At 50.3% G+C, this 17,695-nt stretch overlaps 1 protein-coding gene across 1 annotated transcript in view; it reads left to right on the top strand.

Moving 5' to 3' along the window:
- COL18A1 (collagen, type XVIII, alpha 1) overlaps positions 1-13,053 on the top strand; it is an 82,673-nt gene extending 69,620 nt beyond the window's left edge. The window contains exons 32-41 of the mRNA XM_006898409.1: positions 4,792-4,835; positions 5,278-5,409; positions 6,044-6,197; positions 6,299-6,372; positions 7,047-7,175; positions 8,980-9,012; positions 9,764-10,036; positions 10,645-10,842; positions 11,671-11,786; positions 12,843-13,053. Coding sequence (XP_006898471.1) covers positions 4,792-4,835; positions 5,278-5,409; positions 6,044-6,197; positions 6,299-6,372; positions 7,047-7,175; positions 8,980-9,012; positions 9,764-10,036; positions 10,645-10,842; positions 11,671-11,786; positions 12,843-13,053 — 1,364 coding nt within the window. The remainder of the gene's footprint in view (positions 1-4,791; positions 4,836-5,277; positions 5,410-6,043; positions 6,198-6,298; positions 6,373-7,046; positions 7,176-8,979; positions 9,013-9,763; positions 10,037-10,644; positions 10,843-11,670; positions 11,787-12,842) is intronic.
- The last annotated feature ends 4,642 nt before the right edge of the window (positions 13,054-17,695 follow it).

Raw genomic sequence — 17,695 nt, 5'->3', positions numbered from 1 at the left:
TCCAGTGCAATATTCAGTCTCTACTGACATCCATCTCAGTCTTTTCTTCCTCCTCTGTCTTTTCAGTGACCTCTTGCTTTCTTCGTGAATGATATTCTTGATATCCACCCAATGCTCATCTACTTTGTTCAGTTAATGTTCAAGGCCTCAAACCTGTTCCTGAGTTGATTTTTAAATTCAGGTGAGATAGACTCAAGGTCAAATTTTGGTTCTTGTGGATTTGATTTCATTTTCTTTAGCTTTTATTTGAACTTATATATGAGTAATTGATGGTTTGTTCCACAGTGAGCACCTGGCCTAGTTTTCACAGCTGATATGGAACTTTTCCAGCAATTCTTTTCCCAGATGTAGTTTATCTGATTCCTGGAAATGTAGCAACTCTAAATTTCTGTATGCCTAATAGTATGGAATTGGGCCAATTGGCAGCTTCATGGTAGACAGAGAAGAGATTGTTGATAACTTCAGCTTGCTTGGTTTCACAGACAGGAAATCAGAAGACAAATTGCATTGGGAAAATCTGCTGTCAGGGATTTCTCCAGAGTACTGAAGAGCAATGATGTCAGTCTGGAGACTTAAGGTACACCTAATCCAGGCCATGATCTTTGCAGTAACTTGCTATACATCCTAGAGCTGTACAATAACTAAGGATGATGGAAGAAGGATTGATGCCTTTGAGTTGTGGTGCCGGAGAAGAGTGTTGAACATTTCGTGGACTGCCAAGAGAACATCAGGTGTGTCCTGGGGAGGGCAAAATCATGCAGCTCCCTTGGAGGAAAGGATTTTGAAGCTCTATCTCACATACTTTGGGCATGTGGCCAGGAGGAACCTGTCCTTGGAGAGGAGCATCATGCTTGGAAGGGTGGAGGGACAGTACAGGAGCGGAAGACCCAGAATGAGATGGATTGATTCAGTGAGTAGAGAAATGAGATTAGGTCTGTTGGAGATGATGAGATTGGCTCAGGATAGGGCAGAGTTAGAGCTAATGCACATAGCAACAACAATAGCATGAAATTGAGCTCTGGTGGCGTAGTCCATAGGGATTTGCAGTGCTAACCAATAGACTGTACCTTTCTGGTAGTTCAAATCCCCAGTGGTGCCAAGAAAGAAAGTTGGACAGTCTTGTTCTGTAAGATTAACAACCTCTCAGAAACCCACAGGAGTATCAGTTATGTGTCAGTTCTGACTTGATGGCAGTGAGCGATGAGTTTTGATTAAATGGAATTCCTGATGACCACTAAGGTTAAGCTCTCAACTTTGAAAGGCCAGAGGTTTGAATCTACCTAGCAGGGCCTCAGAAGAAAAGCCTAGTAATTTACTTCTGAAAAATCAGCTATTGAAAGCCCCGTGCAGCACAGTCCCATGCCAGCACATGAAGTCACCGTGAGCTGGGCTTGACTTCAATGCCAAGAAATGGTTTTGTTGTTGTTAAAATTATGTAGCCTCAGGATGAGGAAGCTCTGGTTGCCTAATGAGTTAAGGGATTGAGTTCCCAACCCAAAAGCAGGCAGTTTGGATCTACCGGCTCCGAGAGAGAAAAAAGATGGGCATTCTCCTCCAGTGTGGTCGACAGCCTTTGAAAACTGGCCGAGGGTCAGCTGAGAGTCAGTTACTAAACAGGACCTACCCACCTCAAGGTGATATGAAAGTAAGTTTGAGAAAACTAAAGAGAAATTACAGAAATCAGTAGTTTTAGAGAAAACTAACCCAGCTTTCTTCTTCTGATAGAAGTCACAGGAGATGGGCAGTCTGGGCAGCACACCCACAGACCCGTGTGCCCCCAATGCCTAGGGGTGCTCATTGCATTGCATTAAATGGAGCATTCCCCAGGTAGGCCAGCGCAGAAATAAAAACAAGCCTCCCCACAGGTCAAGGGACAAAATCCTACAAAATATTTTACTCACCACAGTGGGATCAATAGGAAGTCAACCTCCAAGAAACAGTGATAAAATGTCCACTGAGCACTGTACTTCCAAACAAAAGAAGTTAGAAATAAGTGAAGCTGAATGATCATGAAAATCTGAAGTATCAGTGAATGAGTGGTACAGCTTTAATTTTGGGACAAAAGCACAGAAAGACCTAGGGCACAAAGGGTGCGTGGCCTGGCAGTGCAAGTCCTGGCGGCAGACTGGGGGAACCACCTAGCTGAGATCTAGCTGTTGAACTACTGGTGTGGGTCACTTAGGGCGGCCTGAGGAGGACATGCTGCTGCACCCATTGGAACCCAAAGCTGGTTCCCACCCAGTAGCAGGCTGTCTGACATCAGCGGCCTATTCATCAGCAGTCTGTTTGACCAAAATTCCTGGTCGCTGGTTTTGCAGCTGACATCCCTCCATTGATTTTCAGGGAGCAGTTGAAGGGAGGGTCAGCAGGTTGACCGCCTGGGGAGGAGAAAAGGCTCTTAATCCCATGTTTACAAAACTGCAGCCTTCAACAGTGCTAAGAATCCAGAGCTACAAATCCAGCTCAAGAAGTTAGAAATGAACAGAAAACTTACCTTGAAGAAAATACATGAACAGCATATGTTACAGATCAGAAATTATCATATATGTACCTCCATATAAAGTTGTCATTGAGCCAGTTCCAACTCAAAAGATGACCTTACAGGATTTTCAGTCATTAGGGTTTTTGGGAAATGGCTCTCTAAGCCTTTCTGAGGTATCTGTGGGTGGACTTGAACTGTCAGCCTCTCACTCAAGTGCTTAACTGTTACTAAATCAAGGTATCTCGAAACAGATGACTTAGGAAGTGGAAAATTTAAAAATCACTAACAAAATCATCAAATATCCACGCACTAACAGTAAATGAGGGACCTATAGTGGCATGGTCTGTAGCGAGTTGTGCTGCTAACGTAAAGGTCTGCACAGGATCTCACCCAAGAAAACACAAAAATTACTAAAAGAAGTTGTTATTGTTGATTGCCTTTGAGTTAAGCATGACTCATAGCGACCCTATGAACAAAAGGCCTGAAGCCTTTCTATAACTATTGTCATTTGTCAAAGTTTATAGAGTTTCCAGAGGCATGTTGTTTAGGAAGTGGATGCCACTGCTGCTTCCAATTAAGTACCTTAATTATCAGCTGCCTGAAGGATCAATTTCAGGCAAAACGAAAAAGCTGCTAGAAAAGGTAAGAGGAGGATACCTTTATGATCTAGGGACAAGCAATTACTTAGAATTCAAAGAGCAAATTGAGAACTATAATCCCAGGACACCGCTAAGGATGCAAACATACAAACCACCGATTGGAAGAAATCTTTGCAGCGCATGCATCAACAAAAGCTTCTGCCTATTGTGTAGGAACCACTCCTATGAATCTCCCCATCACCACTGAGAAGACTGATTCATGGTGACTGCAGACTAGAACTCTGGTGCATAGGGTCATCAATGACTGGCATTTTGGAAATAGATCGCCAGGTGAACTCACACCTGAGTTAGTAGCCAAGCTCATGAACTGTATGCACCACCCAGGGATTCTAAAGAATTCCTACAAGCCAATAAGAAAAAGACAACCAATAGAAATACCACCATATTTATAAATGTTATTTGCTTGTTAAAAATGCTCTCACACATTTGTGGTCATTCCTGGGCATATGCATGGGAAATTCACCAGCTGAGGTCTAGCAAGACTGGCTCCCTAGTTGCTAATTCACTGTCGGTAGGAATTTCATAGAGCATAACTCACTTGAATCCAATTGCTGACTGTACAAACAAAAAACAAAATAAAGATGGTCAGCTTCCTTAATCTGGAGTTGCTATAGGAATGAAAAGGAGTCCCCAGATGGTACACGTGTTAGATATTGAACTACTAACTGGAAAGCTGGTCATTCGAACCCACCCAGAGGTTCCTGGGAGGCAGAGCCTGGCAGTTCGGCTTCCAAAAGGTCACAGCCACAGCCATTGAAAACCTTAAGGAGCGTAGTTCTGCCCTGCCCGAGGAGTCATCAGGAATTGGAGCCAAACTGCAGACAATCCTGTGGCACTTTTGGTGGAAAAGAGACCTGTCTTACAGTTTGGCCGCATTGCACAGCCACCCTGCAACAGATCTCTGGTCCCTTAATGCTGAACACAAGACACTGAGTACTCAGGTTCTAACTGCAATCGTCGGACTCTCAGTGACCCCACGCGCAGCACGCCGATCGAGCACCATCCACACGACGCTTGAACACATTGTTGTAGGCACTGTCAGTCTGTCTTCTTTAAGGTCTTCCTGTCTTTTGCTGACCATCTACTTTTCCAAGGACTGTCCCCTCCTGGCAACATGTCCTAAGTATATGGTAGAAAGTTTCATCATCTTTGCCTCGAAGGAGCCCCCGGTTGCCCTTCTTCCAACATAGATATATTTGTTCTTTTGTCAGTTTTCACTTTAGATTGACTTATATGCAGTTTTAAAGTCTTTGTCTGTACCATGATTCCTCGTGGAGGGGGACAACTGCAGGGCTGTGGAGGCCTCTCTGTCTTAGGAACTGTCATGACAAGCTCTCTTGGAGGCTGGTGTGAAGGGCTGAGCAAGCTGAAGGGAGTCCCTCCAGACCTTTCATGTAGTCTGCCCAATGCTGGGTACCCAGTGCATGTGTAATGCACCTCAACAAAAAGTGTCTTTAAAATGCATTGCTACAAGAAGCCCCTCTGGTTTGTGCATGTCCTTTAGAGGCCAGCAGGAGGGGCAGGATCCCCTCTCACTGCAGCTGCCCTGGTGGCTGCAATACTGCTGGGAGGGGGTGGCTCAGGGAGGGGGCCGCACCAGGCTTCACACCCCCTTCCTTGCTCTCTCCCCTCCTCACTCCTTATCTACAGGGCAGTTCCCATTTGACCTCCTCACCTTGGAGACTGAGATGAAGGTGGGTGTCAGCTCTGGACCGTCAGAGTCAGACTGGGGACCAACATCTCCCCAGGATCCCCCTATTTCACATGAAGGTCTGTTCTGGACCAGTCAGGTCAGAAAGTTAGTTCCCTTTCATGAGATCACTGGCCTCAGGCTGCTCGAGCTTCACAGCTCTTCTTTCTGGCCCACCAGGGCGGAGGGACTGGCCAAGTGGGCACCACCTCAAGGACCTTTCACCTTGGCTTTGACTGAGCCTTGAGGGAACAGCCAACTCGGGGCAGAGCTCTTTCTCTGGGATAAGCAGCTTCCAACTGTGGCAGGCTGGGCTGTGGAAGCTTCCAGTGGCCTCAACTTGGTTGAGGGGGTTGAGGTGGGACTAGGGGAGGTCTCACCTTATAGGAATAAGTTCCACTATGCTTCTGCTCCTCAGAGCTTCAGACAAGTGTTTCTATCTATAGGGTGAGAAGGGAGATCGAGGGGACACTGGGCAGAAAGGAGAGAGGGGTGAACCAGGAGGTGGTGGATTCTTCGGCTCCAGTGTGCCAGGCCCGCCTGGTCCTCCTGGACCACCAGGTTACCCTGGGATTCCGGTAAGCTGGGTTCTGGGACTTCTCCAGCTTGTGTGAGCAGATCATCTCCAGGGTGTAACAGAGTTGGGGGCCAAGGGCGGGTCCCCTCAATGCAGGAACTCACCTGGCTCTGAGGCCCAGTCTGACCAGGCCCTCCCAAAGCAGCTATCCCTGTTCTACCCACATGTCTTTGCACCTGAGGGCTAAGATGAAGGTGAGGGCACACACAGAGCTACAGCCCCAGGAGGATGCTTACAGCTGTGGTCCCAGCCCCAGGAAGAAGCGTACAGCTCTTACTAATCCTCTGTCGTCCCTGCACCGCTGCCTCTCTACTTTTGATTTGGAGACAGCTGTCCTGAAAGAGCATATATAGAGAGTTGCCTCAGCCTCTGGAGGTCACTCTATTCTCAGGGACCTGCCTGGGGGGGCTACTGCCTGGAACTGAATCCCCAGAGAGAAGATGGTGGGGTGAGGAGGCAGGCTTTCTCAGTCCTTAGTGCTGGCTCTCACCACCTTCCTCTGCCTGAGAGGTAACCAGGTGCTCTGAGGCAGCAGGCAGGGCTCTCACAGATGCAGCTCTGGCCCCCTCAGGCCTGCTGGATTGGGCTTGGGCCCTGCAGGTAACAATGTCTCATATTCTGTCATCCATCCCTAGGGTTCCAAGGGAGAGAGTGTTCGGGGTCAGCCTGGCCCACCAGGCCCTCAGGGACCCCCTGGCATTGGCTATGAGGGGCGCCAGGGACCTCCCGGGCCTCCTGGACCCCCAGGGCCCCCAGGACTCCCCTCGTTTCCTGGCCCTCACAGGCAGAGTAAGTCTGATGAGGAGTGGACCTGGGTGAACCTTGGGATGAAGTACAGCCCAGTCTAGCCAAGGTGACCATGACATCCACCTCTGTTCTCGCTCTCACAGCCATCAGTGTTCCTGGTCCTCCTGGCCCACCTGGCCCTCCAGGTCCCCCTGGAACCACAGGAGCATCATTGGGTGTAAGTATCCGGTGGTGGCTCGGTGCCACCTGCCTGGCCTGGCTAGCTGTCACTGCATAGCTCCACCCCCACCCTGGCTGACCCTTACAGCCGCTCCATCACCACCCAGTTGCTTTTTAGAGGGCTGAGAGTAGGCTGTTTTGGGGGTCTCTTTCAGTGGGTATGTAAGGCTCCAGCTCTGAGCTGGCTTTTCCTCTGGGGCACATGATCAGAAGTCCTAGAGATGAGAGGGAAGTTGAGTTCATGAGGGGGCTGGTGGGATCAGGTGTGTCAAGAAGGAGGTTCCCATATGGCAGTTCATTGTGCAGGGCAGGGGTGGCTTGGGGACTTCGAAGGCTAGGAGGTTTCACCAGCATCTGGGCAGTGTGATTTGATAAGACGAGGCCAGCCCCATTTTCTGGAGCAGAAATATAGCTTGAACCCTTTCCCCCTGCTTTATAAAGGCACACACCAGCTCTGGTCATAGAGCAATTTTGGGTAACAGACTTGACACATGTTCAAGTTGTAATGTTCGTGACCTGCAGTGTGAAGCAACCCTGCCGTTACACACCTCCCACTGCATCCCTGCACCTGAATCACCCACGCCCAGCTCTCTGAACCCAAGCCCTTCTACTAGGACCTGGCTGGCCCCGTCTTGAGTCCTCAGGATTCACGTTGGCTTTGGGTTCCAGCAGGTGAGGATCTGGGCCACATACCAGACCATGCTGAACAAGGTGCACGAGGTGCCCGAGGGCTGGCTCATCTTCGTGGCTGAGAGGGAAGAGCTGTACGTCCGGGTCCGGAATGGGTTCAGGAAGGTTCTGGTGAGTTGCTGGATGGCAGTGACCCTGCATTTAGAAGGGACTCACAGTGCATGTCTCCTTCACTCCCAGGAGTGCACACTAAGAGGACAAAGGCAGAGGGCTTGGAAAAAAGGGAGCTTTACGCTGAGGCTCCCCCCAGGAGCCTTCCCTGCTGGAGGGCATCACCTGGGCAGCATCAACCAGCACTTCTCGCCAGATACCGCAAATAACAAACATACCAGATGTGCTCAGTGTGTCACACACTAGGACCTCAGGCGCCATGTCAACCTATGTTCACATCTTAATGTGTTTCTTTAAAGGTATATAATAACAACACAGTTTCTCTTCATCATCTGCAGATTCCGTATGTGTGAATTTGCAGAGAATTATTTGTTAACTCCGAGGTTAGTACTCACTGGCAATTTCATGGTCATTCATAGAATATACACAGAAGGGCAGTCACCCAGCAAACACATTCCTAGCTGAAGTCGAACAAGGCTAGTTCAGTAACTGTTGTTGCTGTGTCCCATCTAGTTAGAACCGACTCATAGCTGACCCGCCACTGAGTGTCATGGGTGGTAAATTGCATGGAAGGAGATCGCCCATCTTTTCTCCCCATTGGAGCAGCTGGTAGATTCGAATCACGTGCCTTTTGGTTGGCAACATAGTCCCTTACCACCAGGCCACCAGAACTAGTTCAGTATTAGTGAAAACTATAGAACATTGCTGTTGAGAATGAGAAGAGGTGGCTATATAAATCTACCTCTTGGTCCTGTCTGCACACAGGTGAGAACAAGAGGAGGCCCTCTGACAGGCCTTATCACCTCCCTGGTGACATCATCGTTTGATGACCATCCCCCAGCCCGACCACCTTTGCACTTGGGGTTCAGGGCATGCTCACTGCCCCATGCCTTGTACTGTAAACAGCACTGTGAAGGGTAGCTGCAGCACTCTGGGGATGGCCTGAGCTCCCATGGCTGCCCAGTACAAAGCCTACAGTCCTTCATACTTAGGCTCCTCTCACACACTCTCAACCAGCATCTGCTCTAGAACTCACTCCTTTGAGAAAATGACACCAACTTTCTTTTTTAGTCCAGAGAACAGCAGGCCTCAGACATAGACCAGGTACCCACTCTGTATTGAGATGGGCACTGGGGATGCCAACCATTCCCAACTCCAAGGAGCTCACATTCTAGCACTGTTGTAGTTATGTACCATCAAGTCACTTGCAATTCATAGCAACCCTGTGTACAAGAGCCCTCAACCCTGCTCCATCCTGTGCCATTCTCACAGTCTGTGACACACCTACCCCCATTACCCCCATCACTGACTCGATCCATCTCATCAAAGGTCTTCCTCTCCTGTACCGTCCCTCCACTCTCCCAAACATGATGTCCCTCTCCGAGGACCAGTCCCTCCTTGCAACATGCCCAAAGTATGTCAGATGAAGCTTCAGAATCCTTGACTCCAAGGAGCATCCCGGCTTCGCCCTCTCTAGGACAAACCTGCTTGTTCCCCTAGCAGTCCATGGTATATTCAACACTCTTCTCCAGCATCATAGCTCAAAGGCATCAATTCTCCTTCCATCATCCTTAGTCACTGTCCAGCTCTCTGATGTATAGCACACAATTGCGAAGACTATAGCCCGGACCAGGCTCACCTTAGTCTCCAGCCTGACGTCGTTGTTCTAGCACTACAGATGATAAATAATGCTAGTAATAAACAAGAAACCAGAGGGATAAGGCATGAGAAGGGGAAACCCCAGGTGTCTGGGGCTGGGCATTGGCCAGAAGGTCCTTGGAGTAAAGCTGGTATTCTCTTGTAGCTGGACGCCCGGACGCCCCTGCCACGTGGGACGGTAAGAAGTGTTTTTTCTTTCCCTTCATTGTTAGTCCAGATCTGGTGCTCAGGCTGGGCACGCGATGGTAGCCCCCTCATGGTTCTGTGTAACTGGGATGACAGGCAGCTCTGTAGAGGGTGTTGCCTCTGGGTCAGCAGCTGTTGGGGTGGGGAACACAGTCACGTGACAACTCCCCTGTCAGACTGTATGCACCTACAAGGGCAGCATGTGACGAACATAACCATTCGTACCTATGGATTGTCAATACTCATAGATGTGTAGCTCTTGGGAGTTAAAACCCATACCTCATTGTCTTTATCTGTCTGCTCTCATCCAATATGGCAAGTCAAGGAGAGAGTGGTGGATGAGTGGGTGGATAGAAAAATGGAAGGATAGGTGAGTGAGTGGATAGGTGAGTAGATATAAAGATGGGTGGCTGGGTGGATAGATGGATGGATGGTGGGTGAGTGTTGGATGACAAAGGAGTAAACAGGTGGTGTGCAGTAGACAGAATTGGTGTTGGTTGGGCAGAAGCGGTCAGCCTGTTCAGGCTCATGGCTCATGGGGTTCTTGCCTGGAGGAAAGCAGGGTTCTCCATCCTTGTTCCTCTAACACACTCAAGGGCAGCTGCCCAGGCCTGGGAGCAACTCCACTAATCCAGAAGACCAGGCCCTGATAAGGGCAGGGATTCGGAAGGGACTTTGGGAATGTGAGCAGGGCTTGAGAAGACCCCACCTCCACCCCAACCCTGCCTCTCTCTCTTCTGTAGGACAATGAAGTGGCCGCTCTGCAGCCCCCTGTGCTACGTGAGGGCCTATACTCCTGGCAGGAGCCCCCACGCTCTACAACACAGTCTGGCCGGCTGTATGGCGTCCTGGCCAACCCTCCTCGCCTGACAGACCCCCAGCCCTACCCTGGAGTCTCTCACCATGGCTCCTACACACACCTCCAGCCAGCTCGCCCCACCATCACACCTGTCCACGTCCACGCCCAAGCCCATGACCATGCCCGGGACCACACTCACCATGACTTCCAGCCAGTGGTGAGTGCCCAAGCACCGGGCTGCAGGGCTTAGGGAAAGGACCCACACCCCAGGCAGTTTCTGGAGCAAGGCAGGCCCCTGGGCACTAGACTCAACCTGTTAGTTACAATGCCTCCAAGGTCAGTGTCACTAAAGCCTGGACAGTGGTAGGTGATAGGACAGGAGGAGTTTAGTGAGCCTCTGCTCCAGGACGAGGGAGTATGGTGGGAGGCTACCACCTGGGGCAGCACTGCACCCCATAGGGCAGAGCTGAATGTTGGGGGAAGAGTATGATGGGTGGGGTCAAGTTGTTGTTGTTATATGCCATCCAGTCCCTTGCAGCTCATAGCTATCCTATGTATAAGAGCTGTAAATGCAGCTCTATCCTGTCCCAATCTCTTGGCAACATCTTGGTCAACACAGGGAAGAGGCTTGTTAATTCCCCACCACCTTAAACTGACCATTCACTGCAGCTGACCCCTCTGCCTGACCCTTTGGTGACATTCCTTGGCTCTCAGCTCTGCTCATCCCCATCTGGGTATTGGGGTGAGGGCAGGGACGGTGCATCAGACTCCCAGCCTCTGAGAGACTCCCTGCCACTGACCAATGACCCCCTCTCCTCGCTCCAGCTCCACCTGATCGCCCTCAATGGGCCCCTCACGGGCGGCCTGCGCGGCATCCGTGGCGCCGACTTCCAGTGCTTCCAGCAGGCGCGGGCCGTGGGCCTGACCGGTACCTTCCGCGCCTTCCTGTCCTCGCGGCTGCAGGACCTGCACAGCATTGTGCGCCGTGCCGACCGCGAGAACGTGCCCATCGTCAACCTCCAGGTGTGCCAGCGGCCCTGGGAGGTGGAGGGCACTAGAGGAGGGGCCGAGGCGGAGGTGGAGCCTAAGGGGCAGCGTGGAGGTGCTGGCTACACCCACTGCCAGAGACTTCCCCGCAGGCGTGTGGACCTGGTTATATTCTAAAAGTACCACCAAGGTCCCTTTACCCTGGAGAGTGGCCACTACCGCCAGTGAATTCCAGAACACTGCCCCACGCCACACCCCCACCTGACAATGACCCTTCGTACACCAGGGCGGTGCCTTTCACAGAGCTGTCTGATGGTAGTGTTTTCCCGGGGCATATTCTCAGCCATGTGAGCCAGGGTCATCCTGCTCATAGTTAAGTCACCCCTGAGGATGACCAGGGGGAGAAAACGTTATTTAGGCATACTCCACCCTGAATCCAGCCCCTCCAACACCCCTTGGGCCTAGGAAGAGGGAGAGAGACATCCAGAATTGAGTCAGTGCGGTTCCTCATGTGGCTTTGCTCCAGGCCTCACTTCGAGCTCTGGGCTACTTGAGACCCTGCGCAGCTGCAGCTTTCTCCTATCCCCGGACCCCTCAAGCTTCCACAGCCCAGCTCCAGGCGCGGATGGGCCTAGTGCCTGTTAACCATATAGGCTGCTCAGTGCCTGAGGAGCAGAAGGCCAAAGACCCTGCCCCACAGGCAAACTTGAATTCAGGGTGCAGGGTTCCTCTGCCTTGGCTGGTGCCCACGTGTCCTCCTGGGAGCCTCTGGCTGCCCAGACAATATGGAATCTTGCCCAGAAGCCTTCCCTTGGGCAGGATGTGACCAAGGCCAAGTTTTCCTTTCCTTGTTTTCCTTCACAGGATGAAGTGCTGTTCCCCAGCTGGGAGGCTTTGTTCTCCGGCTCCCATGGTCAGTTGAGGCCTGGGGCCCGCATCTTCTCCTTCGATGGCAGAGACGTCCTGAGTCACCCTGCCTGGTAGGTCCCCACTGTGGCATGAGCGGGCAGTGCAGCTGAGTGACTGGGGAGGTGCTGCTGCTTCTAAGGCCCCAACTTTGAAAGTGTTCACCTGAATTATTTGGTCTTCTCTTCCATGTGATCCAGAGTTGCTGTTTGAAACATTATAAAGCCAAGGAGGTAGTTAAAATGTTAACTCCAAAACCTCATTGCTGTTGAGTAGGAAACAACTGATAACTGACCCTCTTCGGGATTTCTGGGGTGCAGTGATATTTCTCCAGTAAAGCTGCTGGTGGATATGAACTGCCAGAGAGGCATGGCTTCACAGCACAACTCTCTAAGCACGATAATTAGCCATAACATTTTTTAAGGAAGGAAGGAAAAAGAAAAAGAAACACTCTGTCTAACACACTTTTCCTGAGTGCACTGGGCGAACTTCCCCCCATTCCAGCTCTGCTGTGTGCCCAACCCCCACTGTCACATAACAGCGTTGTGACGAAAACCCTTCCCTGCGCACCTGTGCGTGCTCAGTGCAGTGGTTTATGGTGTATGTGCCTACATGTGGGGTTCTTGTGTACACTAGCAAAAGTTGCCAGTTTGTCCTCCACAGTTTCACCAAACTCTCCTCCTGCTGCTAGATGTGTGGTTGCCTGTCCCTCCTCACCCACACTCTGTGAAAGGGCACCCAGGTTTAGGCACGGCCCAGTGGGTCTGAGTCTGGACTTACTGGTCTCCCGGAAACCACTTACTGAGGCCCATTCTCTGAGCCTCATGTGGAAGCTGCAGTGCAGGCCAGTCCCCCAGCATGGACTGAGGCCAGAACCCCACATGGTTGGGCCAAAGAGGCAGTGAGCCAGGGTTCTCAGAGGAGCTTCACTGTACTCGGTGTTTTCAGCCTGGTCCAGGCTTAACTTTTGCACCAAAGGAGAGTGGTTGGGTGAACTCCCGTCTTTGGGACAGGGTAGCTGGCTGATGAAAGAAACTGTGGCCTGGGCTTCTGATCCCCGGCTCCCTGCTAGCTGTTGGCCCCTGCCTGGTCGTTGGCTGGGGCACACTGATATCAAGTGCTTCTTTCAGGCCCCAGAAGAGCATATGGCATGGCTCAGACCCCAGCGGGCGTCGTTTGATCGAGAGCTACTGCGAGACATGGAGGACAGAGAGCACGGCGGCCATGGGCCAGGCCTCCTCGCTGCTGGCGGGCAGGCTGCTGGGGCAGAAGGCTGAGAGCTGCCACAATGCTTTCATCGTCCTGTGCATTGAGAACAGCTTCATGACTGCCTCCTCCTAGCAGGCGCTTCTGCTGTGCAGATGGATGGACGGACAGCTGGCCAGAGAGGAGGCCAACCAGAGCCTTCATTGCAGGCAGGGCTGGTGCCCACTTGGGCCTGACAGGTCCACTTTTCTGTATAGTTCACGTCCTCATGTAACCCCCTCAAGAAATAAAAGGAGCCAAAGAGTGTATTTTTTCAAAAGTGTAAAACAATACCCGGTGTCCAGACCCTTTTTCCCACCTGCAAGCTACAGCTGGCTGTGGCCCAGGTTTCCAGGAAAGGAGGTATTGTGATGACTCCGTTGGACCTGTAGAGGTTCTCACACCATACTCAGACCCTGGGCTGGATCACAAACCCAGCATGCATGGAAGTCTGCCTCCAGAACTCATTGTCCATAGCAGGCTGCAGGGCCCACTGTGCTCTGGGTGTTGGGAAGGGCTCTCAGCCATCCCCGGCACCGACTAAGTACCTACCTGGACCCTTCTTGTGTTCAGAGCTCTGTCTTGTTTGCACATCCTGGTAAGGCCTTGAACTGTCCCTGCCCTCATCCCTCCTCACCTGTCGAGGGGCTCTAGCAATGGAGAAAGAGCTGTTCTTCCCTGTGAGTGAGTGATGAGGGCCATTCATCTCCCCTGTGCCAAGAGAAACTGCCTCTCTTTGGCCTCCAGCCACCTAGTTCCTCTGGAGCCAGCTCTGCCTCAGGGCTTGTCTACTTCTCTCTCCCCCCCCACCCCCCACACACTAGTTTATTTACAAAATTCTAATACAAATACAAACAAATTCTTTCAATTTCCCCCCACTTATCAAATTGTACAACCCAATGATTAATCCCCTCTTCCCCCTATACATCCCATCCCTCTGCTTCCACCCTCTCCCACCCTCCCAGATCGTTATACACATTCTACAATAATGGTCTTATACAATATTTATCCTTGTGGGACTGAGTTAGTTCACTCAGCATAATGCTCTCCAGTCCCTCCCAAGTTAGGTAGTCATTTACAAAGTTATTGTTCCTGCGTGCTGCATAGTATTCCATGGTGTGAATGTACCATTATTTCTCAATCCATTCGTTTGTGGTTGGACATTTGGGTTTTTTCTGTGTTCTTGCGATGGTGAATAATGCTACTGTGAACACTGGTGTACAAATCTCAGTTTGTGCCTCAATTCTCATATTCTCAGAGTGTATTCCAAGTAGTGGAATAGCTGGGTCATATGGAATGTCTATGTTCAGCCTTTTGAGGAAGAACCAAACTGCCTTCCAGAATGGTTGCACCATTTTACAATCCCATCAGCAATGTATAAGTGTTCCTTTCTTACCACATCCTCTCCAACATCTATTACTTGCTGCTCTGTTAAACTTTATCACTCTTACTGGAGAGAGATGGTACCTCATTGTGGTTTTGATTTGAATCTCTCTTATTGCCAGTGATTTGAAGCATTTCTTCATGTGTCTATTTGCCATTCGAATATATTCCTCTGTGAAAATTCTTCCTACGTCTTTTGTTGGAGCTTGTCTTGGTCCTTTTACTGAGCTGACTTCAGTGACCAACCTGCAAACAGATCAAGTACTGCAGAGACCTTCAAGAATCAAGGCATAGCAGCACTTCAAAACCCACACATGCACCACAAGATAAAGGTAAATAATCCAATAGAAAAATGTGCACAGTATATGAACAGACACTTCACCAAAGAAGACATTCAGATGACTAACAAGCACATGAAGAAATGTTCAAAATCCCTAGCTCTAAGAGAGATGCAATCAAGACAACTATGAGATATCATCTCACCCCAGTCAGAATAGCAAAATTTAACAGAACAGCAAGCAACAAATGCTGGCAAGGTTACAGAGAAACTGGAACCCTATTCACTGTTGGTGGGAGTGTAAAATGGTGCAACCACTGTGGAAGGCAGTATGGCATTTTCTCAAAAAGTTGCAAATAGAGATACCATTTTTTTTAATTATTATTATTTGTGTGTGTGTACCGTCAAAACAGATCTGACTGGTACAGGAGGAGATTGTTCCTCCTTTTCCAGGAGAGCATCTGGTGGATTTGAACCGCACACCTCAGGGATTGCAGTGCAGCTTCTTGCCACTAGGCCACCAGAGCTCGCCTAGAGATACCATTTGACCCAGCAATTCCACTACTGGGAATATACCCCAAAGAAGCCATAACTGACATTCAAGCAGATATATGCACACCCATGTTTACTGCGGCTTTGTTCACAATAGCAAGGAGTTGGAAACAACCTAAGTGCCCATCAACAAACGAATGGATAGAGAAGCTGTGGTATATTCACACAATGGAATACTATGCTGCATTGAAAAACAAGGAACTCATGAAACATTCAAAATGGGTGACCCTGGAGGACATTATGCTGAGTGAAGTATCTCAGTCACAAAAGGACAAATACTGCATGGTGCCACTGTTGTAAAACAGGACTGACCTTGGGGTTGGGGAGAAACTGAGAAAGATGGGTTCAGTAATGTATACTGCATTGAAACAGATGAGGGAGAAAATTGAGTCCACAATTTAGGTTGCATAGTGGAATGTACTTGGGGCAGTGGGAGGGGTGCGGGGGGGTTGTGTACCAGGGAAGGAGTGTTTCTTTTACTTTTGATAGAGAGGGGCGAGCTGGGGAAGAGGAGGGCTGGGTGGGGAGAGAAGTGCAGCAATGAATGAATGAATGGAAATCCAAAATCTCTGTAAAATGCTCATTAAAAGTATTTTTTAAAAAATTGAGAGGATCCAGCAGTTGGAAAAAAAAAAGGGATATGTCATTAGGTATTTTTGTCACAACAGGAGTCTAGAGCGAAGGCTACATGGTGGAGTGGACCTGGTGGAGGGTTTGTAAAACAATGAAAGAATTCTACTTTTCGAAGAGGGTAGTGTACTAGGGAGGAGGATAGGGAGGGGAGAAAAGTGCAACAATGAATGAATGGAAATCCAAAGTCTCTGTAAATTTTTACTGAAATTAATAATAAATTCAAATAAACAAACAAAAAACCAACCCGCACATGACATTCCCTTCCATGAAGTGGGTTCCCAGCAATGACTCCAGGCTCACCCAGCCAAGGTCATGCTTGAACCACACCCTGGCCTGGCCCCAGGGGTGCCTCATGCTAAGTCAGGGCTCTGGGATTCCCAGGCTTACCTTTCCAAGGCTGAGAAAACTGGGGCAGGCGGGGGGCAGGGGTGTTCTCAGCCAGGGTGTGGATAGGGGCTGCCCACTTGAGTCTTGAGAAAAGGATGGCCGAGTTTAGAGGACCAGGTTCAGAGAGGCAGGTACACCCCAGATCCTGCTCTGCTGATACTTGACGGCATCCATACACATAGCCAGGCTGCCTTCCTGTCACATATCCTGGGATGTTATGGGTGGGCAGGGAGGGTCCAGGGGAGTCTACAGGTTGTTCTGTATCATCGAGTCAGTTCAACTCATAGCTGACCCTCCAGTTGGTCAGTAAATGCAGAGGCAGTAAGTCATCTGGGAGAAGATTGCCATTTTTATCCCGTGGAGCAGCTGTTGGATTTGAACCACATGGGTTCAGGTTGACAGCATAGCTCCTTACCCCTGGCGCCATATTGGAAGGCCGCCCACCTCCCAGGATCCAGCCATGAGCCAGGTCAACCTTTCATGCTTGCTGTGACACTGCCAGCAGACTGATGAATAAACACTTGATGTCTGCCTCATGAGTGACTATTCGGCCCCTTGAGCTTTGGGGGTTGTGTGTGATTGAAGCCAGGTATTGAATAAGAAATGACCCCTTCAGTTATTTAGTCTGTAGACTGTCATGGAAGGGATGGTCACATGAATCAGTTTTGCCACAAGAGGGCAATATCCACCCACATGAGAATAGAGACTCTCCTCCAAGGGCCACCGGGCAGTGAGGCATCTGCACAGGACAACACCCATGTTCAGGCAGCCAGTGCAGATGCAGGTCTACTTCCCTGGGCTACACTGCAGCCCCCCACTCAGTCTAGATCTGCTCACTCTGTCCTGGGGTCAGCTGGGGTGTTCAGACCAAGATGAGTGGACTCCCCAGCCCTGGGGAATCTGGGCACACAGTCACATGGGCACTGAGATGGATGGCAGAGGGCTGGCCCTGACAAAGATCTGCCAGGGAAAGTCCTTCTGGGAAGAGCATCTAGGGAGGAAGTGTCTGCAGCCTGGAGTTTGGGTCAGGAGGGGTACTCGAAGAGGCCCACCTCTCCATGCTGGACGCCTAGACTTCGCATGAGGGGCTACATTAGAGAGGGCTCCACTCAACCACCATTGCCCCATGTGCAGCCAACACAAACCCTAAGATGCCCACTTACCTGGCAGACCTGGGAACTTCCAGGCGCATAGCTGCTGGCCTCTATTCTGTCCCTGCCATCACTCCTTTTCTCAGGATTGGAAGAGTGAGATAGTACAGAAGGGACAGAACCCGGGACAAACCCAGATCCATAGGGTCCTTGTCTGAGGCTGGCGGGGGGTAGGGTGGGGGGGGATGGGGCAGGAGGCGCAGTTTCCTGGCACAGATGTGGCAAAGTCATTCCTGGTCCTTCCTTCAACCCAGGTTGGAATTGAAGCTCAAGACTGCTCTGATGGATAATTTACCATATTCTCTTACATGCCCTGGTGGTGCGGTCCATAGGGTGTTATGCTGTCAACTCAGAG

Source organism: Elephantulus edwardii, unplaced genomic scaffold, assembly GCF_000299155.1.
Source record: "Elephantulus edwardii isolate Elephantulus edwardi_28Jun2011 unplaced genomic scaffold, EleEdw1.0 scaffold00228, whole genome shotgun sequence".
Classification (NCBI taxonomy): domain Eukaryota; kingdom Metazoa; phylum Chordata; class Mammalia; order Macroscelidea; family Macroscelididae; genus Elephantulus; species Elephantulus edwardii.
The sequence above is the reverse complement of the archived record's forward strand: the minus strand, read 5'-3'. Positions and strand labels throughout refer to the sequence as shown.